Source organism: Sebastes umbrosus, chromosome 7, assembly GCF_015220745.1.
Source record: "Sebastes umbrosus isolate fSebUmb1 chromosome 7, fSebUmb1.pri, whole genome shotgun sequence".
In the NCBI taxonomy this organism is placed as follows: domain Eukaryota; kingdom Metazoa; phylum Chordata; class Actinopteri; order Perciformes; family Sebastidae; genus Sebastes; species Sebastes umbrosus.
The window spans coordinates 19,315,199-19,341,671 of NC_051275.1; the positions used below are offsets into that span (position 1 = coordinate 19,315,199).

The window sequence follows — 26,473 nt, forward strand, 5'->3', positions numbered from 1 at the left end:
ACCCATCCATCTCCCCTCCCTCCCTTAATGTGTCTTTTCGCTCTTTAAACTGAATCACCACAGTCACTTCCATTGCACTTTTCTCTGAATGTTTACTGTTGCCGCGGATGGGTTTCAATGTGGTGGTGCTAAAGGGAGCTTTTGCGGGGGTATCACACGCTGACAAAGCCTCAGTATTTGACACACTGGGAATGAGAGCGGGCTGGACATTCTGTTACTAAAACCTATAGAGTGATGAAGCAGATATAGGCTTGCTCTATACATGTTGAAATGCATTTTAGGAAATGTAGGATATGTCCAAACTCTGAACTTCAGTATATATTGTGGAGTTTTTCTCTTACTGGAACGTCCCATATTTTGTGTGTTGCAGTGAAGTTCCACACAGCTCAGGCGAAGTATCAAGAAGCCTGATGTTCGTTAGGACAGACAGTAGCCTGGGCCGAGAGCCAAGACGCCTTGATTTAATCTTTGTGCTTCTGGGAGCAAAGTCAGAGAGTTTACGCTAACTGCATGGTACTGTGAAGACAGAGCCTCGCATCAGGCAGATAACAAATTGAGACAGTCGTTAAAATATCGGTATCAGAACAGCTACTTACAAATGGTTGTATGGGAAAGCATCCAATGTTATGTGATATGACGTCTGCAGAAACAAAAATTGCTGTGTTTTCTTACCCAGGGGAGTGATGAAGTAAAAATACGTGTAGGAGTTTATTTTTAGGTGGATAATGTTTTGCAGGGCACATTTTAAGCCCCCAAGACCATAATTTATATAGTAGAATAGAATTATTCCACATCATATTCAACACATGTTAACCCATCAGCAGTAGCAGACACGACATTCAGCCTTTTAGTTATTTTAGTTACTTAAGATTTAAATATTACATGGGTTTGATATGAGTGCTGAAGTCTCTACATGTGTGTGTGAGTCTGTATATGTGCTAAATGCATAGAGATGACAGTTGTGCGTGTCCAGAGCCGGCATGGTCCTCAGCTGCAGCGCCGTCCACTCCCCTTAAGAAAACACTTCCAGATGCTCCCACTATGCTGCAGGACAGTGAGAGGAAATGCCAGGCAAGCCAAAAGGAAGAGCAGAGGAGATGGTGGAGATCTTCTCGAGGACAGGGGGATGTTGTAAAGGATGGCTAACGTTCCCAGAGGACATAAATCCTTTATCTTGATTCAGTTTGTCAGTGGAAATGAGCCCCTTATCTTCAGGATCTGGGTTTTAGATATAAAAGGATATTGTATAGTCTGAGATAATGTGAAGTAAAAGGGAAGATGCTGTGGTGTTGAAGGGTTTGTTGATGACCCAAAATGTGAAAAGTGTGAGCGGTGATGAATCCAGCATGATGGCAGTATAGAAACCTACTGTATTGTTGTATCCACACCATCAGCATCAACACCACCAGCAAGCACACAGACAAAACAGATACAGATGGTGGTATCCGATTCAAGCACTTGGGTGTAAGTAAAGCATGGAATGTGTTAGCATGCTGTGACACGATGATAGATGGAGGAGAGAGGAGGCTGGGAGTTTAAGACACTTAAGACAAAACCACAATATTTAGAGAATGTCACTGTAAGTGGGATTTAGGAAGTGGTTCTGTGAGACGAGGTAAGAGCGAGAAAGAGGAAATCGGTGTGTGCAAATCAATCAGTCAGTTATTTAATCGTGGATGTGGATTTGAGTGGCCTTTTGAATCTGCTGTTTCCCTCAACATCACAGACCTCCGGACCGTACGGCCAACATAAGCAGGAGACCCCAACCTGCAGCAGATAGATAGGCACTACACAAACAAACACTGGTAGCTGCCCACACAGTGTGGGTAAACAGTGTCAGTAATGTGGGTGGCGGGCAGAGACCAGGTGCACTTTTATTGACCATCAGCTTGCACGGTGTGTGAATTGTCCTTCCTCTGACCCTTTTGTGTGTGTGTGACTTAATACATATCACTCCACACTGCAGCCCTTTTAAAAACCAGATGCTGAAATAACCATAGCACTTGCACGCCACCATTCAGTAAATATTTACTACTCTTTAAGCGGTTTTATGCAAATATTTTCTGGAGTTCCATAAGTCTCTTTTTCTCCATCTGTACACAGATTTAGTATCCAGTTGAGCAGCAGATGGCTTAGCAGCATTGTAGGTGATACCCATTTGGCGTTTTGTAGAAATATAAGTAGCACGTAATATCCACGGAGAATCAGTTGTGATCTGATCTGCTCCTTCCGCATACTGGTGTTACTACCACGCGCTAAAATCTCTTTCATCTTTCTTGGCATGTCAATCTGTTTTCTTTTAAAAGATCTGCACAACTATGTTTGAAATCTGACAGCTTTATTGAGACTTTTACTTCTTTCGAAACGGCTGTTGGAAAGAAATACCAGCTATTTATTGTATATTCCCATTTAAACAGGGTGTCTTGGGAAAAAAAACGAATTATCAAGTAGCCAGTATCGACGAGGATCATCGTATGTTTGGATCATCTCATGACATGTTTGGGTACTTGTCTGGGTATTGATTGGTTTCATGTTGCTCTGTGGTAAATGCTTTCAAATATGAAATGTTTGGGGAACCAGCGATTGAAAACGGTACTGTTGCTAGTGTTGGGATTTGGGATGGAAGCGTCTGAAATGTGCTTCTGTGAGAATTGGGATCATACGAAGTGGGTGAAAACCGCAACAACATGTGCATCTCATTGAAGGATCAAAGAGGAGACTCGTGGCTCCTCCAGCCTCCTTCGGTCCCTAGAGTCTGCTCCCCCTTTCCCCCTTCACCTCTTTCCCCTTTCATGTGCTCCCTTCTTTCTAAACTTGTTTTTTGTCTTCCGGCGTACGAAGGAGCTCCCCCGTCTGTCTAAAATAGCCCGTCTCGCTTACAGGATTGGCTCCCTCTGGCTTCAAGGCTTTCTCTCTTTAACCTCCACATAAACACACTCGTGTTACCAGTGGCATGTTGACCTTCCTATTATCCAGGAGCTAAAAAACCCACGGGCATCCCTCTTTCTACCCATCTCTTTCCACGAGTCTCCACCCTCTGAACCAAAAGTAAACAGTAAGAAGTTCCGGGAAAGAGCCTGCTTTAGATCTTCATAACTCATGCAGTATGAATGTGATGTATTTTACAGAAACATCCATCCGACAATATCAGATTTCTTCCCAGATAGTGAAAGTCACAATGCTCAAAGATATTTTTTGGCACTTTATCTATATGACAATCTGTCAAAGGTGGGTGCACTGGAAATGTCAACTAATTAAGGCTGTTTTAAAAACACTTTAATCCAGTGATTCTCAAAGTGGGGTCCGTGGCACTCTGCTTTTCAGATTCCTTCATTTAAATCCTAATATAATTTCTTTTCTTTTTTTTACAAAAGGCTTCATAGTTCAACAAGTATTTACATGTTTAAATCTATAGTATAATAGTTCATAAATTAAAAACTATAAAATCGTCAAATATGTTTAATACATGTCTAATTCATTTCTAATACATTTCTCTTTTGTTGTTCTTTCACATAACTAAGACTATAGAAGTATAAAATAAAGGCATACCTCAAATAATTCCAAGGGACATACATGAGGTCCCCGGTATATTCTCTGTCTTGTAAGGGGTCCGTGGAAAAACGATTGAGAACCTCTGCTTTAAACCACTATAAAACAAACGCAACACTTTTTTTTGTAGTACAGCTGCCTAAAAAGATTGATCTTACCTCCCTTATACCTGTTGTTCTATTTATATTTCCTAATGTAGGGGAACTCACCGTAAATATACAATGATATTACTTGAGATTTAACCAAAATTGCTAAACTATAGAGTAAGATAAAAACCTCTGACTGGCAGGAAACCACAAACTCATTTACTGCTGCTCTGTGTGAGGTAGTTTTAATTACAGGTGTCTATCTTATCGTGTGTGTGTGTGTTTGCATTCATGATCTTCAAAGGTTAAGACGACACAGAGCATGGATGCCCATTACTGACTGCTTTATGAAGCTGGCCTTGGTATTTAAGCACCATGAGGAGCTAATGACTTCCTTATTTTTACTGTGAAAACCTCTTCCAGTCTCTTCTTTAGACTCCTGGTCATTGAAATTTAAACAAGAAAACATCCGGTAGTTTTAGCACATTAACAGGTTACCACGGGCAACTCTTTATGGGGTGATACACACTGGCAGTGTTAATTCTGACCTTTGTCTGAGTATCTCTAGTATTTGTTTTTATTGTTTTTTTTTTTAATGAAACAAAGACAGAGAAAACAAGAATTTCACGGCAGGTGGGCCATAGCTTTAAAATGCCTGCACAAAAGAACGGGGTCACATTCACCTCTGAGGATATTTTTAAAAACAGGAACTGAAGAGACACTGAAAGCCGGAGAGACAAAAACATTTTATTTGTCTTAAAATAACTATTACATCAGAATATCTGTGTTGCTGAGGGTGACCGCTTTATTTCCAGCTAAATTAATCAAATCAATTTCCCATAAAATCCAGAACCCTCCAAGGTCAAACTAATGTTTACCCGTAGAAGTGGACTGTATTTCCAGCAAGAGACAAGTTCCCGAATAGCTCACATACTGTTAACTATACGGTGCATGTACACCTGCTGGAATTGACCCAGGTTTTTCCTGTTGCAAGAAAATCGAAGTCAATGTCATACTGAGTCTTTAAAGCTGCAATCGGTAACTTTGAGCAAATATGATAAGAAGTTATTTTTTATAAAACTGTCACTATATCCTGACAGTAATGCATGAGACAGGTAATCTGTTAAAAAACATGTTCCTCTGCCTCCTCCTAGTGCTCCTATGGCATTTGCAAGATTTCAACGTGCAAGAAGGAAAACACCCAATCAGAGCTGAGGGGTCTCTACAGTCTCTACAGCAGCTGTAGAATCAAGATTCATATTTGCTCAAAGTTACCGACTGCAGCTTTAAGTGACCTCATTAGTCTGTAAATGAGTGCAGATTCATATAAAAAGCCGGTTGTGTTATTCCCGTGATCTGTCTCATTATCACCAGTTCCTTCCTGCAGGGGATAACTTTGAAAACCAATGCTAAATTGAATTTTAATATGCAGCATGATGTGATAGAGATGATATCATCATAGCGCACCTCAGTCTTTATTCTGTACATGTGCACAAGAATTCCTTCAAAAGAGTTTGTTCAACCAGAAGATAAGTTGACCTGGAACTGTCTGTCTCCTAAAGATGCCAGGGGAAAGAACAGAAACCAAACTCACTTCTTGCTGGCAGAGAAGCTGGAGGAAACTGGGATGGGATTAAGCTTCTTATTAGCTAATGTGGATAATATTTTAACTACTGGAGGTCCATTCCCTGCTTTACTGATGCAGTGGCAGCTTCTTGGCTGACCTGTAAAAGGCTAGTAAACTAAAATACCTGGAAAGAAATACCAGTGGCCAGATAACTTTTTTCAGTGCAGTGCTACAATTTGTTTTACCAGCAATTGCTATTGATTTTTGGACCCATACTGAATGCTATTGAATGTACTGAATGTATAAGGCTCCTATAGTCTCCCACCACAGAGCAGACCACTGGGCAGTACATAAACGCCCTCAGTGTCCTTGCCTTTCCACTCCACCTGTTAACCACTGCCACAGTAGACTACCAGGCAGCAGCCCTCTCATGCCGCCTGTTTGTGATATTTATGATTGTGAGGAATGTGACATATTTTAGGAGCACCCTGAAGGAGGGGGGAAAGTGTTTAACCGTTGATGATGTATTGGATCAAATTACAAAACACACACTGAGGACTTTTGAAAATTGGTGTTCAAAATATGACCTTGGCACAGTGTAACTTCTCATTTAAGCAGTTAAAATGGCTCTCAGAGGTGTTGCATGACATTGTGACTAAAGTAGACAAGTGTGTATTTCAGGCATTGTCAAACTGGAAGTAGTGCAGTTTTCTTGTCATTTTGGTTCCAAGACAACAAGGAGAAACGTTGTAGTTGGACAGTAAGATGTAGCTCTAACACCATGTTTATCTAAAATGACACTTGTGGCCTTTTCCACTCAGCCACTTTGGTTATGACATTGTTTTCACTGGGAAGATTACAACATGAGTGGGCCAGGAAAAAAGATATCTTGACATTGCATAACATCCCAAGACAATGTTCATTATACCGGTGCTTTAAAGAAAGCAAACACATCAGTAGGAGTTCCTGTGTGACACAAAGAAGCTTGAGCTGTAAATTTCTGTCACCATAAAACACCAAGAGTCAGTTTATAGCATGACAGAAGTTTGGCGTGTCTAAAAGCACATCTCAGAAGCCTGTCAAACGTTGTTCATCTTTTTGCTCTAGATTTAGGCAAGTTTTCGACTGATTTACTACCAGCTAACACTAACAAGAGTTAGTGTTGGAGCTGCAGCGCACCAGTATTCTCGTTCTGTTTTTCAGAGTTTGTGGACACAAAAGTTTCCCCACTCTGAATGAGCAGTCTGGTTATGGCATAGCAGCATCTCTCTCGCATTGCTGCCCAGTTTCCCCGGGAGTCGTGCCAAAATGGGTGTCCCCTTCTCTGCAGTATTAGCATTAGAGGGAGATGTTGATGGCTTGTGCATCGTCATGTTTAACCATTCTGCCTAAAGAGACACAGGTTTTATCTCAGTGCAGTAACAGATGTTGATATTTAGCGTTGACTTAATTTTAAGATCTTTGCCATGTTTGAACTGTATCGTATATTTTTAGTTGCATTATAATTTTTCTTGTAAACGCTGAAGAATGACAAACTTCAATGAGTTCAGATGGCGATTCAGGAGCCGTGTTTTTCTTTCTAATCAACAGCCTGGTCCATCTAGAGCCAGACTAAAGCAGGGCCCGGCGAGCGAGCTCTGGCTGCTGACTTAGGAGTCTTGCGCTCGCTGGTGTCTGGGCTATTAATAGAGCTAGCCTGAGAATTCAGACTAAGGTCAGCAATCAGATTCCTGCTCCCAACTAGTGGACGGGAACAAGAAGGAAACGTTCCTCCCCAAAATTATGCATTTTTCACATTTCTATTCATGTATGTAAACATCAACTCATGCAGAAATACTGTGAGGTAGGGGTACCCACCACTCATCCTGCTCTGCCAACTGTTGTGTCCTGCTGCCTACATTAGCTCACTGCTTTAAGCTTTTTATATGATTCACACAGCGGAAAGTACTTTACCCATGGAATTGTGTCCACAGCGTGTCAACTACATTATGTATTTTTAACCCAGGAAGAATAGTTGTTACTGCAGTAATAATTAAATAAAATAGAAAAAATAACAGTAAAAAATAATCATGAGGTGAAACATTTTTATGCACTGGAACTGTTCTTCAATCTCCTTCCTCAATGTCCTCCTTAAAGGTTCTGTATAACAGGGGTTCTCAAGTTTTTTGGGACCAGATACCCCTTACACGGAAGAAAATTTCCCAAGGACCCCTTCATAATTGAAACAGCAATTAAGCATAATGCTTACTACCATTTGTCCTCTTAGATGTCATTGGAACTATTTGTACTCTAAAACTTTTCAAACTAAATACTTCCGACCTGTTTGATAATGATAAACAGAAACCTTGAATCATGTTAATACCACTTTGTTTTGCTCTTATATTCCGGGTGCTTTGTAATCAGATATCACTTTAGCTTGGCCGGCTTCATAGCTTTGTTCGCTAGCACCTGAAGACAAAAAAACAACTCAACTGATTCATGACATACTGACATGACGTGTCACAATCACGTCAGAGTTTCTATTGGCCCAAAGCTAATGTGGGTGGTAGTAATGGACACAATATGCTTGTTTTTTGGTTGCAAATGGTCCTCATCTGTAGATATGCCCTTTTTAATGATACAACACAATTTTATAATATATAGCAAATTATTTCACGAACCCCCTTTGCAGTGTGCCACGTACCCCTGGGGGTCCTTAGAATCACTGCTTTCTACGATATCCAGAACATTAATATAGCAGCAAACAACTATTGTTTATGTAAAGATATTAAGGTGTAATGTTTACCTGAGCAGAGAATGAAGTCGCTCTCCCTCTGTGTGTGTTGTAATGCGAGCGAAGATTGCTTTGCTGACATTGCCGGGCCGGCTGTGCGTGCCTTTTAGTGCATGTTCGTGCATGTGAGCGTGCCCCACACGGTTAGCTCATGACCACCTCTCTCCACTGCTCTCATAGGGCAGTTACAGCTGTTAAAACCATCCAGACCAACAGTGTCATCACGGAAGCGTAGCACCTACCCTCCGGTTCCCCCCCAGGTTAACAATGTTAGCTCTGTCAGCAGTGTTTCCTTTGCTTTCACTGTTAGCACTGCTAGCACCGTTAGCTACAAGCCGGCAGCTCAGCTTTTGCAATGTTGAGAGCCATGCGGAGGCAATCGAAACGCTCCCAATCTCGCATTTAGCACCTTTAATCGCTTTAACATGAGTTTTTGTTTGAGTAGTAAGAAAATGATGTAGATGTAAACAAGCGACAGACGTCTATATTTTGGTTCTGTGTACTACAGGTGCACTCCAATAACCCTGTCAGCCTTATTAGTGAACATTATGGATTAACACCAGTGGCTTAGGTTAGTGTGTTTATAGTAAATTAAATTGACAGCGTGACCAACACTTCCCACTAAACCCCTCTGGATATGAAGAAAAATCCTTGCCCTGCAACAGTGCTATCAGATATCACTCACACAAGTCAGAATTTGGACTGAACTATAGGGCTGCACATTGTGGAAGTGCACATCACGTCCTCTGTGTATTTTTGTAAGATGATGCTGATTTTTCTTGGTGGCATTTTTTAAATGTTTTTCATGAAGGAAATGCCCCAAAAACCACTGAAAAATATAATAACCTACCATTTATTAGTATTTTTTCATAACATGCAACAAGTATTTTATTTAACACGTTTTAGTTTTTATTAAATGTTTAGGTACATTATGTGTAGTTATTTAACTTTCTACACAGTGTAAACATGCTGTGCATTTACCTTAAAATATATCTGGCAAATGTCAATGTCTTTCAATAATTAATATAAAAACGTTTACAGAGCCTTATAATTCCACTTGTGACGTTAGTGTTTAGATGGCATTTAATGTATGTCTATTCTAAAATAGCTGTGGTTTTCTTTACATTACACAGATGTGGCTGACTGGATTATTGTTATTAGCCCAGCACAGCTGCTGGCTAGACGATGGCAGCTTTGTCAGCAATCTGTCCACTAACACAGAATAGATAAATAGACACACGATCGTCCGTGAACATAAACACACACAGTCACACACATCTGGAGTTTACAGCTTAACTCAGAGCCACACATGCCCAGCTATCACACACTAATTTAAACAAGTATCAACACAGGACCGCTTATTTCTCAGTCACAGATGGCCTGCATGACCCTAATGTAGTCCCCACCAGATTAATGTCTGTCCAGCATGACCCACACAGATTACAACTCACTCAAAATCTACATGTACGATGGGTTAAATAGTGTGCGAGTGTCAGTTTGACCATAGTTCACCATCTTTGACATCATTATCTGTGTGTTTGTTTTCCATAGCATAGTTTAGTGTGTGCCTGTGTATTTACAGTGACAGTAATTTGTTCCATACATTCTTGAGTGTGTGCTTCGGTCACTTTGTGTAACATAAATCTGCTATTTTTGGTTTATGGAGATTATACTCTGAACATCTGGTGGAATGACTTTTTGAGTGTCACAGTGAAGAGCCTCTGCAACAGATGCAGAAACGGAACAGTTTCTAAAGTGCTGGAAGCCTTTTGCTGTGTTCAGTTCATCTATTTTTATGTTTTTTTACAGCCATATTTAGGTTGAACGAAATGCAGGAATGTGAACTCCATCATAGGCAAGCTGATCATTTTTGTCCTTTTGGGGTCAGGCCCTGCGAAGGATGTGAACAGAGCCAAAGGAAAAAAACAACAACCCTGGTGGATTGTTATGAGATGTCATTTGATTCTGGGCCTCTGATCTCTGGATATCTGGGCATCAGTCTCTACATTGCTCAAAGCTTTTTCTCTCCCCCTCTCGCTATCTTCCTGTCACTGTTGTTAATTCTTCCCAACTTGCCCTTCACCCACATCCTTCTCTCCACATCACTGTTACGTTGTGCCATGGTGGCTCAGTCCCTGCTGTTCCCAGCAGCCATGAAGACCCCAAGGCTGTTTAACACAGTGGAGTTCATCACTTCATTCAGCTTGACTCACAGAGTGTTTCTGACTGCAGCTCCCTTAAAGAGGCTTCTTACTGTCCCAGATGAGTTGAAAACATCTCTCCTGGAGGTCTGTGCCATTTAACATTGTCCCTATGCCAAATGGAAATTATTTATCGCCCAGGATAAAATTCACTTTATCTCCAAACTCTGCAGCCTTGCCAGGTTTGTGTGTTTGTTTTGGCTGCTAAATAAAATCATCCAATGATTAAAAGAAAAAGTTGTCCTTAGAGCTGCAACCATTAATGGATTAGTTGTCAACTATTAAATTTATCGCCAACTATTTTGATAATCAATTAATCGGTTTTGATAATCAATTAATCGGGTTTTGATAATCAATTAATCGTTTTGAGTATTCCAGATTCTTAAATGTGAATATTTTCTGGTTTCTTTACTCCTCTATGACAGTAAACTGAATATCTTTGAGTATCTTCTGAAGACGTCATCTTGGGCTTTGGGAAACACTGATTGACATTTTCTGACATTTTATAGACCTAACAACTTATCGATGAATTAAATAATACTTGATTTAACTCTGAATTAAAAAAAATAAATCTGAATAATAAATGTTTTTCTCTATCATTATAAAAAAAAAATATCTCAATGTTAATAGTCTGCTCTGCATTACATGTGTACTAGTGGTGCAACGGTTCAACAAGCCCATGTTACGATTTGTATTGCGTTTTTTGGGTCATGATTTCGGTTTCGGTTCGGTTTATTTTGCACTTACGGGAGAAGAAAAATGTCCAATGTGTTTGAACTCCAAAATGTATAAATTGATTGACTGATTGATTGATAGTAATAAATTATATTTATATAATATATGAAGCCATAACACTGATTTTAAACATGAAATAAGGCCAGCTACTTAATGGTCAAGTAGGCCTATGTTCAGATAATTGCCTCTTCTATCTTCATCTCGCATTTTATAGTGGTGCGATGGTTCAACAAGCCCACGGTTCAGTTTGTACGTCATTAAACGGTTTGGTTTTGTATCCTTAATGTGTACACTGTGCATGTCCACCACTTGCTGATGCTTTGTGAGGTATTTCCTACCTTTAACCACACTAAATCCTGGATTTACTCAACCATACACAGGTACTCTCGGATGGTGCAATGACCCACTTTAAGAATGCTTTTGATTGTTTCTTCCACAGAAACGTGGCCATGACAGTTATTGACTTACCTCTGGGTGACAAGTAACTCATAATATAAGGCTTGCTTCTGTCTGACATTTAATGCTCAAATATTTTCACATCTACAAAATCACAATGTAAAACTCAGTACATTTACCGGTGGTCAAATCCAAATGTTGATATTGAAACATAATATTTCCAAATTAAAAGTTGACAGTTGCAGTTAGCGGTTGCCAGTAGAGCAACCACTTAAACTTTAATTCAGCAGATAGTGGTATACATGTTAACTTCAACACAAATGAAAAATAGCCAACATAGATTAACTCTATAATAATATCATGATATTCACAGCGCAATTTACAATTCATTTCCAAGTGTTGGCCCTGGGTTCTGGGTTCATCACGCTGTGTGAGACCCTGCAGGATGTCATGTGTCTCACTGAGTCTGCCATTCTCCTTTTGACGCTCTTCTGACACCTCGTTTACTTGAGGTGTGAGTGCTGCTGATGCACACCATGTGCTGTGCATAATTTCATGCTCTTTGGATTCAAGAGTCGTGCAGCACTCTCCGGAAATCTGCAGCAGTGCTCTTCTCACAACTTTGTGTGCACTTGTACTGCTTATTCTTTGGTTCATAGATAATTGAACAGTAAAGCTCAGTGGAAAATGGTGACAGTGAATATTTTAGCACAACTGAGGCTACAAAACTGAACGCGATCCGCAAAAGAAAAAAGGTTCCAGCTCACTCATCACTGTGTTTTACTTAAAAAATCCAGTGACAAGTTTGAGCTTAAAGGGACAGAAGTGCTAACTTTGATGCTGAAACCATCAACCTCACCCTTAGCTACTGTTCTGTTCATGTGTAAGTGAGGGAGCAGGCTATGCACAGCCTAAATAAATATTATCATGCCCCACTGAATGTACCCAAACTCTCTAGCCAGGGCAGCAGTTACCTAAACAAACCTGAGGTGACAGCCCTCTCTGCAGCTTTTAAACCATAGTGAGTAAGCTCATTGCAAAAGTTGGATGTAGTGATCCCAGCGCAGTAACTATAGGCTTTATTATTTGCGTTGGGTTTCAATTAATCATAAAATGTGTACTGTGTTTCTGAGATGAATTACTTAATAAATAAAGTGGTAAAAAAAATCCCGTCAACACCAATCACAAGTATGGAGCATATGAACAACAACAATTCTTAGTTTCAGGTGATTTTACACTAATGAAAACATAGTTAGATCCTCCCGCGATGTTACACACTGTTCCTTTAAGGCAATGGAACAATGTTAAGTATGTTTTTTGAGCTGTTATAGGGTCTCCAGGACCCCAAACACAACACTAGGGAAAAATGATGATGATGTTTTGTTTGATACTTAAATATTAAGATTAATAGAGTTTGGTGATTCTAGTTTTGTAAGTTAAGTCACAGCAGTGTGTGATACTGCAGCTCCCACCTGTTTTCTTCCTGAGCTCTGTCAGTAAGTCTGAACCACAAAAAGCTTCTCCTTCTGTTTGACCTTCACACTCAAGCAATTCTCTCCCTTTTTTCTCCTTTCCCACTATCGCTGCTCCTTTTGCAGCAGAGCACCAGCCAGTCAAGCCCGGGATGCAGCGCATGTCCGTGTGGTGTGCAGCATTACGTTATTAATGTCTGCCTGTAAGGCTGTGTAGCTCTGCTGGAGCTGGTTTGTCCGCACAGACCTGCTGGAGCAGCTAACAGTCGGTCGCTGTCCTCTACTGGGTCGTGTGTGTGTGTCTTGGCCATCTGCAGAATGGTAAGTGCAGCGTGTCATCTGCATTGTGATGAGAAGTGAGATAAGCTCAGCTGCAGGCTACCTCTCCCTGTCTGTCATGTGAAGAGGGCAGACACACCGATCATGTGTTCATCAATCTGCCTTCAGTTTTTGACAGTCTGATGCTATGACCAGATGTTTATCTGTGTTTCTAACAGCACAGTGTCCTCCGAACCGGTCAGGAGTCTTTTATTAGGATAATAATTTGCTAATGGCTGTCTGGAGTCACTTTGTCTACTCTACCTGCATGTCTTGAGATTGATATGTTCTTGTTGGCAGTGTTACTGAGGTGAAAGCGATGTACAGTAGTGTGAGAGCTGGGGCAGATGTTACTATAGTTTCATTCCAGTTGTGCAGTATTTAAGGCAGCTGTTAACCACAGATGTTAATCAAATCTCTGGCAAAGGAGTGTGAATCCCATATGAATGGGTTGCATGCTGGTTGTACATTAGTTAGCAGCGTATGTTTGAGCTGCTAAAGTCACTGGCATCACAGATGAGTCAGTTGGCAAGGCATCCCATTCGTATGTGTGTGTGTGTGTGTGTGTGTGTGTGGGGGGGGGTACTTGTGTTGAGGTTTCCAAGCTTTTTTGTGGCTCTTGGTGTGTTTGGGCATCAAGATTAGAGAAGCGGATTACATCCGGGAGGAGGGGAACAGATGGAAAAAGAAAGAGGAAGGGGACAATTATGTGTAGTTCATGTTGGAGCCCAGGCCAGCCGGGCACCACCCCAGAAGTCACCAACGCCATCTGTTGAGGGAACATGAAGTCACGGGGTGATGCATATCTCTGAATCCTTATTCAGAATTAGCAGAAATCATTTACCTTTTACTATTATTCTGGGTTTGTCATGTAAAAGAGTCGTCTAAATGGAAATGTTACACACACTCACAGACTTCAGTTCAGACTCATTAAAACTGTTTAACCACATAGGAGACTGTTGAGGCCATGGTGGGAAATCCGCTCTAGTCGGCTCATTAACAGGTGAAGCCCAGATGTAACAGCCTTTATAACAGCTTTTAGCCCCAGTGTGTTGAGAGAGATATTCTGAACTGCTAACCTGCTTATTATGCTAACAGCTTCATAATTCCTCATGTGGTGTCTGGAGCATCTATCAGAGGGCTCTTGTAGGCTCAATTTGGGGACTGCCACTTGTCAATCAATGATGCCGTTAGGAGCTTAACAATCTTTAACGTACGAGACAAACCGCTCAGTCACCACGGAGATGACAGCCAAGGAGGGATGGCACAAAATCCAAGGCAGTTTGTCTAGATCAAACATCATGATCTTGTTTATTTGGGGAAGAAATGTTAACTATTGTATTAGAGGTGGGGGATTTCTGTATTTCAGAGGTTGTAACGGACTTAAGTATCGCGCTGATATTGTTTCGTGGGTCCTCTGGTGATTCCCACCGCTACCATTTATCTCTCCAGACTTTATTCATGGAAGTCTACAGACCAAAGGATGTCTATCTGGTAGATTTCTAAAATGGTGCATTCTTTTGAAAGGTGTTGGTACTGAGGATTATACCCTCACACACTCTCACACAATACTTTCTGCTTTATAAGAATTCAACACTTTCAAATATCTGACTTGTTCTCACTTGAAGTAACACTTTTACTGCATAGTGTTGGTGATAACTATTGTGTAATGGCTGTACCAAGAGTGTACATGTACACTGACCATCTGCTTTAAGGCCTGTTGTGTGTATTCAAGCATTTGTGTGTTAACATTGTGCTCTTCGCTCATATATATATTACTGTTGACCGCAGCAGTCTGAAGCCTGTTTGTGCAGCGATATGCTACCTCTTCTTTGGTCAGTATATTTCTGATATCAGAGACATATTCTCCAATAACGTGCATCGTAACACCTTCCTCCTTTGAAATTGACAATCTGAGTTATTGCAGATGTTGGGTTGAGGGTTTTCCTGTGAAAGGACATTATGAAATGAAAATGTGTTCAGTGCTGTGTGTGATCCTATATGTGCTGACTTGCAAATTGTACCATCGTCAGCTCAGCATAGTAAATCCTGTATCCTCAAATGGCAGAACGCCCTGTATAGACTATTGACCAGGACAAATGTTTTATTAAACATACCGTCTCTCAACTTTCAAAGGATAGAATTACATACAGATTACATTACCACTGTGGAACTGGCCTGTGATCCTTACATGCTGTTGATGTTTTTGACTATCTGCTGTCCTAAAGATCTCTGAAATTAACAGAGATCTATTTGTTTAGTAAAATCTAACTAGATTTGACCAGAAAAACTTAATTCCAGTTAGAATGAGACCTGATAAATACTAGTTCTATCTTACAGTTGGTTTCATTTAAAAACAATGGCTATCCACATCAAGCTCAATAAACACTTGTAATCAAACACTTCCACACATCGTGCCCATTTCATAACTGAGCTCTGCTCCCTTGAATGACATTATATGATAATGTGTTAATGGAAAAGCCCTCAGGAGGCCTGTGGTGTGGAAGAACACAGTATCAAGAAATGGGAAAACAGATGGACAGGACTTGTTTTATCTATAGACACTAGAAGTCTACACACAAAACCTTTTCCATGAGGTAGCTCTTAATGGTAGCAAGCTACCATGCAAGACAGACACTGACCTAACCATCCAGAGCAATTTGGGGTTCAGTGACACTCTGACGTGTTGACAGTAGAAGCCAGGAATCGACCGCTAATCCTGCGATTAGTAAGTTATACCTTCTTCCTGCGGAGTCACAGCCGCCTTACTTAAAAAAGGGATTGTTCAAGGTGGTGCTTCTAGTTGCAGAGATGTATACTGGTTAGATAGATACTGGGAAACAGTTTTAAACTGCCCACACTGCTGGTTTGGGTTGCACATTAAAGGGATAGTTTGGGTGTTTTGAAGTGAGTTTGTATGAGGTACTTATCCATAGTCAGTGTATTACCTACAGTAGATGCCGTGCCCCCAGTTTGGAGAAGCAGATAGGAGTTACTGCACAGAAGCAATGTACTGCTGTGGACGGGGCGAGCTGCAAAATGTATTTTAGCCACCTAAAATAAAGGACCGCCTAAAAAAATCAGTTTCAGTTTAAGTGCATGCTATATATTTAGAATATTTTCACTGCTTTATCTTGCCGTGGGACAGCTATACAGTTGATGTTTCCGACAGGGCTCTGAAGTTGTTGTCTATGCTCTTGCTAGGCAAGGTTAGCAGGAAACAGGAGTCTGGTGGCTTTGGCGAGAGCATAGATGGATACATGCTGATATTAATTTATTTAGGTGTGACTTTCTTTTAGATGGCTATAATACATTTTGCTGCACAGTGGTACATTGCAATGCTTCTGTGCAGTAACTCCATTCTGCTTCTCTAAACTGGGGGCGTGCCGATCATCATCTACTGTAGGTAATACGCTGACTATGAATCTGTTCAAGACACAATGCCAACACTGTTTCAGCAGATCTGTGGCTCCGACTTCAGACTTCAGTAGCATTGTGATAAGACCCAGCAGGAGCCAGAAATCACACAAGGTGGTTTTGTGTTCATGTGATGTGGGAGTTACGCTGGCTGGAAGTCAGTGTTGCAGAAGCGAGGCCACACAACAACCCAGTGACTTCCTCTCACCCGGGCAAACAGAGTTCACCACCCAGCAGATGTTGGGCATGTTTTGTCTGCGGTCGCCTTTTGTCACACAGGTGTTGGTTTTTCTTTGCTCTGTTTGGGTGCAACACACCACGCCTATCTAAATATTAATAACACCTTTCTAGACTGGAAGTCCGTTTGTTCTATGGTTTCATGATTCATCTATCTTGAAGTCAGTGGAAACCAATAATAGACATAATAATTCCTGGTTCTCATTTTGAATAATGGCAGAGAATAAACAGTACAAGTCATTAAAATGTTCAGGTGTCTGCCAAAGATGGTGGAATAAAAGCGTTTAGGGGAAACGGGACCCTTTGTTGTGGCCTCTGTAGAGTAGTTTCAGCGTCTTGTGTGTGCTTGTCTGATTTCGATAAGCTCTAAATCTGCTTGCTATTTTAAACAATTCTTTCTTAAATTAGCCAGGTTACATTACACCATCCATGCTTCTTACTAATGATGCAGTTCAGACTGTTGGAAAAGATTACAAACAGAACAGTGCAAACACCCCGAAATTGAGAATACAGTTCATAAGGGCCATAATTGCCTTATTTTCTGCTATTTTCCCTCTGATTATTTTTGTAGCTCTCACAAGAGTAATGAGTAAAATAGAAAAAAAGGTAGCTAAAATGATCTTTAGACAGATTTTGGGCCAGCTGGAAATCACACTCTCTGCAGGCAGAGCTGGTTCATGTTGGGTCAGTGAACAAGCCACAAGTGACTGCACCTGGCATTACACAACATTTAAATCTAGCATCCCATGAACATACTGTAGATATACCAGTTAGGGCCCTTCTAACCCTGTAAAGCTTTAGATGACTGTTGATTGTATGGTGTGATTAAAATGAATTAAAACGAACAAAGGAATTCCTCGCTTTAATCTGGAAAAGCCTCTCCCTTTCTTTAAGTCGTACAGCAGAAACCCCCCCCCCCCCCCCCCCCCCCCAGAGCCACATGAGCCTTTGTTGCACCATACCTTTTAACTGGGGGGAAAAAACAAAGTGGGAAAATGCTTTAGCAGCTTTCCAACAGGAATCTCTCTCTGTCAGATAAAGCGCCTTAATTGAATGGAGGAGGAAGTGTAGGAAGTGTAAGTTCAGCAGATCCAGCGTTCCTTGCTATTGTTGAACAATATTTATGTTCCTGGTGGATATCTGCTGCTTCAGAGGGCGTCAGCGTCCACTGACTGTTACTGTACTGCTGAGACGTTTCATCCACTTTCTCAGGAGAAAATGTATATCCAATTCAGTGTTTCTGCATATTTTCTGCCTATTTCCTGTTGGCCTCAAACTAGACAAGTTCTCATTCTTTCATGGATTTTCCTCTCGAGAATTCACTTGCACAAAACACGTTGCTATAGATAAAGTCACAAGACCGCTCGTGCTTGGGGTGAAAGTTGTTGTTGAGTTCAGAGCTGGTGTGTACAGTATGTTTCTGCAATATCAACTTTTAGTGGAAACGGCATTGTGAGGATATGATACGTGTTACTGTTTAAGAAAATTCTGTTATTTAGATTTATCATTAAACATCAACATTAAAAACACTATTACATATCTGTGAGCATCTAGATCTTTACTGATTGAATGTTAAAGGCTTTCTATACGTTATCTAAAGCATTAATATAGCACCAAAAAACTATTTGCTATAAAAAGATATAGAGGAGTAATGTCTACCTGAGCAGAGAATGATGTCGCTCTCCCTCTGTGTGTGTGTGTGTTGTAATCCGAGCGTCTTTGTGCTTTGTTGACATAGCCGGGCCAGCCGTGCGTGCCTTTTAGTGCATGTTCGTATGTACGCTCTGCACTGCTCTCATTCGGCGGTTACAGCTGATAATGCCGTCCCAACCCATGTGGTCATCGCGGAAGTGTAGCACCCACCCTCCGGTTCCCCCTTAGGTTAACTCTCTTAGCTCTGTCAGCACTGTTGCTGTTGTTTTCACTGTAAGCGCAGTTAGCTCCGTTAGCTGCGAGCCTCCGTCTCAGCTGTCGCCATGTTGAGAGGCAATAGAAATGCTCCAAATTGCACATTTAGCACCTTTAAGGTTGTGAATAGTAGGCCTTTTTCACATAGACATTTTGACATGTCACAGTTGGAGAAGCACAGGTGTAAATGACAACATTAATGATAGCTGGAATCCATTTATTAACACCTGTGCTTTTCTACTACAAAAAGTCCAATGACACATGTACATGCAATAAATACTATTCATGAAACACAAAGACTTGTATGCACATCTACAGCTGTACATCTACAGTCCAGCTGTTTTTTTTTCCAGTCATGAGCAGCAGGTGGCACTGCCATCCCTTCACTTTCTGCTCCCATGGGGCACTGCAGAATCCTCTGCAATAAGTAAATGACATTTTGCGCTCCATACACAAACAACACAGGCAGTCATGGTTTGTGAAGAAGATGCACTCAGTAGATCAGACTACTCTCTGGCTTGTTGGCTGGGGTCTTTTTTTGAATACCAGCGTTTGTCGGCTGCAGATGTTGGTCCGCGTGCAGTGGCTTTTATCAGGCAACTCATTCCAGCCCTGCTGTTGACAAAGAGACATTTTAATTACGGCCGTCAATGTGATTGTCACAGTGGCATAGACAGCGCTTTACTGTCATGTCTGGTGCGTCTGACCCTTGTGTGTGCAGGCCAACATACAGTATAAGTTGATGCATGTACATGAATGTGTGCATGCAGCCTGAGATTGTATATCTAAAGCCATCCCTTGGGCACTGTCAGCCCTTTCAGACAATCCATGATAATCACTCTCATGATGAGGACCAGCCAGAGAGGATTAAAGCAGACCTGAAGTCGTCTCCCCAGACACCATCTTTCCTTACAGGAAGTAACCTCTCCTGTTAGCCTACGTTCAGCCCCTTCTCATCCACGCCAAATTCTTTACATGTGTCACATTAAGACGGGGGTTTAAGTGAGATTTGCCTACTGTGTGGTTTGTCAGACTGGCATGTCTGTTGGCCTGATACTATTTGTGTTACTCTCTGTCTACTACTTATGGTAGTTATTACTGTTGTATGAGTTGGCACACTTTGCAGTGCAAGCTATTAAGATTGGGATCACGTTACGTTTAGTTCTTCCTCCCATAGGCAGTAAATGAATTCTCAACTGAATTGTGCCTCTGTATTTTTCTTTCTCCCTTTCTTTCTCATGTTAAACTGAAATACTGAAGATTAAATCCCAGACACAAGCTAAATTCTTCAAGCTAGATCTCTGTCTTTGTGGATTAAACAGTGTCGGGTTGTGGTAAGTCAGTCACAGTCTCTTAAATGTCTCTTTTTATAAGTCATACAGTCTATAGCTGAGACCCATTGAGCTTATTCACTTCTGTACTAATTTAATCACAAAATCCTAGTTCCTTAAGAATAAGTGAGTATTATAAGCGTTGCAAAGCGCAGAGATCCATCGAGATTAATGGAAAAGCTTTGTGTTCTGGCCCACTTATGTGTGTGTGCGCGTACGTGCGTGAGAGAGAGAGAGTGAGTGTGTGTATGAGATAAAAAGATTATTTGTAGCATGTAGGCCACAAGTCACCTCCCCACCATGGACACACACGCTGATTCTTCGTGTACCACTCTGGCCCTGGCGCTGCCAGCTGGGAGGTCTGGGTTGGATGTGACGGCCATTGTAAGAAGTTATGTGCATACTGCTGTTGTGTTCCTCTGATGCTCAGACCCCATATCGTTGATTTTATACCATTCTGATTTGATTCATGTTTCCCCACCTTTTTATTATTCCAGTCATTTCTGTATCAGTTGAGACATAATACACTCTTCATTCATGCACACGTGTGCTAGTAATTTGTTTGTGCACTCATTTGTGCGTTGTGATCTCACATGCGGGGCTTTAAGATTGAGGGCACGACAGGCTTGTAGCAAGGCGACGAGGCAGATGTTGTCGACCTCCCTACAGAGCGTCACCTCCTCTGAAGTCAGGAGGCCTCTGCAGACGCGATCCGCCGTCACTTCAGCTGCAGCTCATCTGCATATCAGCTGCAGATTGGCCACGACACAAGAGCAGGGTGGAGCTATATATTGAAATGCTCCAGATGCAGAGTGGCAGAGATCGAAGGTGTACCTGTTTTAAAAAAGACATTTCCAGTCCAAGTGTGTGGGGGTGGGGGGAATTGGAAAAGAAAACTGGATGCCATCTGATTGGTGAAGCAGGGAAAATAGGTGTGCTTATGTAACGTGGGGTGCCCTGAAACTAAAGAAGTGACACTCAGTCTGAGGAGCTTTCCAAAGGCCTTTTTTTTACTGGTTTCTGTCTCTTCTCTGGTGAAACTAAAGGAATACTGGTACTGAAGGGATAATATGGCTGCAAACAGTGATACAGAGGTATGTGCTAATTGCTTTCCTTCTAGCTGACCCTGCAATTAAGTGTATCTCTCTGTTTAAGGCTTTCTCTGTGTTTTTTTCTTTCGAACTGGCCAACGTAGTATTTCCCCTGTGCATGTTCAGTACACATGTATCAGAGTATAGATTATCCACACGGGCTGGACCGTTCACATGAATGCATGTGACCAGGCTTTGTGCTCAAATATGAACATACAAGTAATGACAATTTTCTGCTAAGCTACTGAGAGGAGTGTCTGTTTCCCACATGACTGCAGAGCACAGTGGAGTTGAGCTTTTTTCTGTCCACCTCTGAGATGTCAAAGCACACGTGTATTGATCAGATGTGACAGCTTAATGCATTGAGAGTGTGGTGAGTGTCGTAGCCTCTGCTGGTGGAAGACACTGATGGGAATGCATTTGGGATGGAGATGCACGCACCGTTAGTGTACTTGCATCTTTTATCTTCCTCTGCCTTAAAGCACAGAGAAACTTCTTAATTGTGTTTTCTGTTGCACTGAATATGTGGAGTTTTGGTCAAGTGGAAATTCATCAGCTCCATAACTGTGGGAGTATGTGGTGAAATGGGACTATTTCTGTCTCTCTCTCTCTCTCTCTGTAGTGAGCCAGCTTCACACAGAGCCCCGCTATAACTATCCAAACAGCCACAGCATTCACACAGAGCGCACATGGCTCACTTCACCACCTGCTACTGGCCTCGCCACAAGGGGAAACCTCACTGGTATTCAGCCTGTGAATTCCACGACATTCACTTTTTAAAGAGGATTAAACACTGAGCGTTGTTTCTGGTGTGAATGCCTTTGAATATCCACATTTATATTCCCGCTTCTTTGTGAGGGAGCTTAAAGGTGCTCTACACGATGTCCAGAGCATTAATATAGCAGCAAACAACGATTTGATGTGATATAGAGGAGTAATGTCTACCCGAGCAGAGAATGAAGTCACCATCCCTCTGTTTGTGTTGTGATCTGAGCTTCTCCATGCTTTGTTGACATAGCTGGGCTGTCCGCATGTGCCTTTATTGCACGTTTGTGCATGTGAGCGTGACCCACTGGCTAGCTCACGGCCGCCGCTCTGCACTGAGCTCATACGGCAGTTACAGCTGATAACACCTTTCTGACCGTTGGCGCTGCCCCCCTGTTGCCATGTTGAGAGCTGTGCAGAGGCAATAGAAATGGTCCCAATCTCGCATTTAGCACCTTTAGGATCCCAGTGTACAAATTGGTGACTGCCACCACCCCACTGTATGCACCATCTCCCACACTTAACCAGCATATAGTTAAGTAAGCATCCCTGCCAACAGGGGCAAAGCCTGCCAAGACAAAATTATTTAGCATTCATTGAATAATATTACAGTAATTATTGTAGCTGGATTATAAACGATTCTGTCGACTGCATTTCCTCCCTGCTTTCATCATAGAAGGTCAATAGCTACACGCTGTATAGTTTCTTTATGACATCTGGCAGCTTCTTATTGCATTTCCCATGTCATACAGGGACCATTTGAAGTGGGCTTTCCCCCCCGAGAGCTGCGTTTCATGCAACAAATCATCATCCATCAGCACTGTGGCAGCCAAACCCACTACCACGATCCAACACTAACAAAGCAGCGAAGTCAACCACACAAACTTGTTTATGTTAAATTGGGTTTCATGTCCTTCAATTGTTTCTCAGGGACTGCATGGGCTTTAGTCCCACCGTAAAATATGTCCCACATCTCTCTGACATACTCAAGAGGCAACTTACAATGGTCTCCTTGATAAGCTTTGACTAAAAACTATTTGTTTCTGTAGTTGTGCAGCAACCTGCCATTTGCCCCTCGGACTGCTTATTAAATTTCATTAAAAATATTGAAACCCTTGATACTGTACTGTATATGCAATAAACTTCTCTGATGTCAAATTGCTACTTTAGTCCCACTTTACTCAATTCACATGACAAACAGGACATTCTAGGTCTCCTCTAGAGCGGAGATCTGAGACTGGGCTCAAGATGAAGTTCAGCATGTGAGTCTGTTAAGAGGCATCAACTATGGATGTATAAAGAGAACTGGATACAGCGTTTGAGGCGGGGTCACGTTCCTTCCTATAAAAGTTGCTCAATGGTGCACGAAGCAAGAAAAGCTTCAGTAAAGAATTACCCATATCATCCGGCGATCTTCCGCATCCATTGCACCGAGGGTGAAAAGAGTAAATGTCACGCGCCATCAACGCGTCATATCTTTGGGTTACGACACGTGCAGTAAAATCTGATCTGCACTCGCCAAAATTGAGCCAATCGGAACGCACGTCGCAGCTCCAATTACACTGCGCATGTGTTATACCCCGTACCCCGAGACCCGTGTCCCAGACTCTTTCAATAGGTCTTGATCCATTGGGGCCATAGAGCAGGCGCAGTAGCGTTTCCTCCAAGCAGCTCAGTCCAGCCTCGGTTTGAGTCTCATTCACATGAACGGAGGAAGCAAAACAAATCTGGATTCGGCTACAAGAGTATTTTACAACTTTTGAGACCCAATGATTTAAATAATGGCTATTCAAGAAAGTGTTCATACTGGGAAATTGATTTACCTCAAAATTGGGCCCGATGGCATCACATGACGGACACAGAGGTTGCAATTCTGCGGTTTGGCCTCTATGTAAAATTTGCTTCAAAGCCAAGCGCTCTTCCTGGGGGCTTGGTATCAACACATGTATTGCAGGAAATGCCAAAGAGGCAGCTGCTGACAAAGAAAGATATGTTGTCATTAAGACGTAACATTCCTGTCCACATACATTTTGTTTAATTTCCCATTATGTCTCATTTATTTGGCGCCAAGTAGAAAATGTTTTCGGTAAATGTGAGGAAGTCTTTAAAGCCAGGAGGACTTCAGTTGTCTGACTGTACTGTATATGAAGGCTTATTTGTCACAAAATAGTCCTGAAGTGTTTTTGTGTTTTTAGCTTGTCTGAGGCATTTCCAGCCATGTGTCTCGCTCTAGGGCCTCAGCTACTTTATGCCACTCTGAACCTGAACCACCCACATAGTGCTTTCACCTGGTCTGAGGCTTCATTGCTGACAAACTCTGCATGCCATCGCTGCTGATAAAGGTTGCTCATTAGTCAGGATGAACTAACCCTCAAGAGGAACTGAAATGTCAGTTCGGCCAGTTATGGAAATTGTAATTGGTTCAGGTCTCAGCTGTGACTCGTTCCAGTGGGAGACTCTGTGTGGCCGCTTAATGAAAATGTGTGAAATGGATGTCAGAGCCCATTAGGTTTTAGTCTAGTTATAGAAGACTGTTTAAGGATGAGGGAGTGTTCTGTAAAGAAAATTGTTGTAAAAGAGGTCAGGGCCATGGAGTATCTTTTTTTGTTTGTTCTCTTTCCAAACTTTTAATTGACTAAACATGTTTTATTTTAAAAGGAATAATGACTGTGCATGCCTGGTAAGGCTTTTCTGTGTTGGTATGGCTCACCAGAGCAGGATTGATGTTGTATGGCCAGTCAATCATGTGTTTCACAAGTGTATTGATTTATCTGCTACACACACGATAGCCTGACTTTGGTTTTCTATTGGCTGTGGTCTGGAAGTGGCCGTGGTGTTTTTCAGTTTGAACAGGCTGATATATAGGAAATGCCTGCCTTTGAGACTTGTAAGAGGATGTTCGACTTTGGATGATATTAGAACGTTCAACATTTGACACGTAACTATTCTGTGATATTAGTTTTTGTCTCATTTATAGGACAGTTATAACAAGTTATAGCACAAGACCCTGCGCAGTCAGACTTCCACCTGGATTGTGGTGGATCTGTGGAAAACTGTGAGTTCAGTGAGTGACGCAGAAGAGCAATTCAGTGGGATTAAATGCATGCAAAGGATTGAGTGCTACTGCTTCTGTGTGACAGGAGAAACTGGATAAAGTTCTGGACTAGTGGAAATGTTTGCACGTGGAAAAAAGTGTACACAGTAAAGAATCTGATGAAATCTCTCTCCTCTGTTGAACTTCTAAGATTACTGAAGCGTAATAATTCCCCCGTAGACTTTTTCCTGAAAGGAGGGATCCCTGAGCTTTTCCTACCTCACACAGCTGTATGTGCCAGGAACACCAAGTAGATCTGATTGGAAAGCATGATGTCACCGATAAAACCCTCCATAACAAACAGAGCTGTGTTCATCTCTGTTCATCTTGTGCATACTGTATGCTTTCTCGTGTGATCCATTACATTTTCTTTCTATTTTTTCCTCCAGCTGATTGTCATGATATCAAATATAGAGCTCAAGAGAAAATGTGTTTTTGGCCACCTGGGCAGGCATGTATAAAAAAAGAAATCTTCCATTAACATTGAAATTCCTTCCCTTCTTGAATGTCTTAAAGCCTTTCAGTTGTAACTGTGTTTTTTTCCAAAGACTTAAATATCAAGACTAATAACATTTTAGACTAATAACCTGGCTGGTTCAGTAGGAGAGGAAAAGGTTGCACCGTGTTCCAGTTTTGACTTTAGAGTGCTTAGTGGAAAGTGAATCTACTACTTGGCCTGCACACAGTAATGCCTCATCAGTATCAGTGTAACCAGATAGTATGTGTGGCTTAGAGGGGAAAAAAAGCTGTGACCCAGCTTAAAAGGTAGGGTCAGCATTCAGGAATGCTACTGAAGGAGAGTGGTTAAACTTAGCTGGACCGTTTTCACCATTTTTGCGTTTCGTTTTTTTTGGGCAGGCCTGAAATCATGGCTCGATGACACACTGGAGCCATCCTTAGCATAACCCCTCCCCAAACACTATAGAGAAGCAAGCCCTCCTCTTCTGGTGGACCACCATGGGACCATGGGGAAAAAGTGTTCCGTAGTTAACGATGAGAGAAAAATAATGTTTTGATCCCGTTTGAATTGTGCAATGAATCACACATATGATATTGTTTCAATTGAAAAGATAATTTTGCAAATTAAGAAATTCACACTTTGTAGTATAAGACTGTGAAAATATGTAATTAGAAAGACTATACACACCAAAAGTCACGTAAAGCTACGATGCTTGTGTGTTTTGTACTTGGATGTACTCACACGAGCAACGAGTCTCGCTCTTTCTTTCACTTCCTGTGCGTGTTCCAGGACTGGGCTCACTGGCCAATCACAACCAAGTTAGTTAAACTTGTGCTTATGTCATAGGCTCCTCCATAGCCTATTCCATCACTGCTGTTATGGCTGTAAAACGGTGGATAAATTGTTTTGAGCAGCACAACCAGGGTTGGAAATTAGCACCAGCCACCACCAAAATGCTGGTAAAATATGCAAGCGGCTGCTAGATTTGCTTCACTCATCAGCCAAAGAAACAATGGTAATCTATGGAGCGGCTGGTAGACTTTGGAGTCCACCAGCCACAGTGAGAGGTGGAC

The 26,473-nt window shown here is 41.7% G+C and overlaps 1 protein-coding gene and 2 long non-coding RNA genes across 7 annotated transcripts in view; 1 reads left to right on the forward strand and 2 right to left on the reverse strand.

The window, feature by feature from the left end:
- The window catches only part of LOC119491483 (septin-4-like), a 52,180-nt gene that overhangs the window by 12,244 nt on the left and 13,463 nt on the right, over positions 1-26,473 (forward strand). Inside the window, exon 1 of one of the 5 annotated variants that reach the window (XM_037775593.1) lies at positions 13,082-13,100. The exons of 3 other annotated variants lie outside the window; for them this stretch is intronic. In XM_037775593.1, coding sequence (XP_037631521.1) covers positions 13,098-13,100 — 3 coding nt within the window. In that variant the 5' untranslated portion in view covers positions 13,082-13,097. Of the gene's footprint in view, positions 1-13,081; positions 13,101-21,045; positions 21,085-26,473 lie in introns of those variants that run through there. One more of the 5 variants, XM_037775591.1, reaches the window with a different exon arrangement.
- On the reverse strand, positions 174-7,551 carry LOC119491486. Its single transcript, XR_005207621.1, has 3 exons — positions 7,541-7,551; positions 5,175-5,180; positions 174-202 (listed from the first exon to the last, which is right to left on the reverse strand). It is a non-coding gene; the product is annotated as an uncharacterized LOC119491486 (long non-coding RNA).
- On the reverse strand, positions 10,797-26,211 carry LOC119491485. The gene is made up of 3 exons (XR_005207620.1): positions 26,202-26,211; positions 20,536-20,540; positions 10,797-11,105 (listed from the first exon to the last, which is right to left on the reverse strand). It is a non-coding gene; the product is annotated as an uncharacterized LOC119491485 (long non-coding RNA).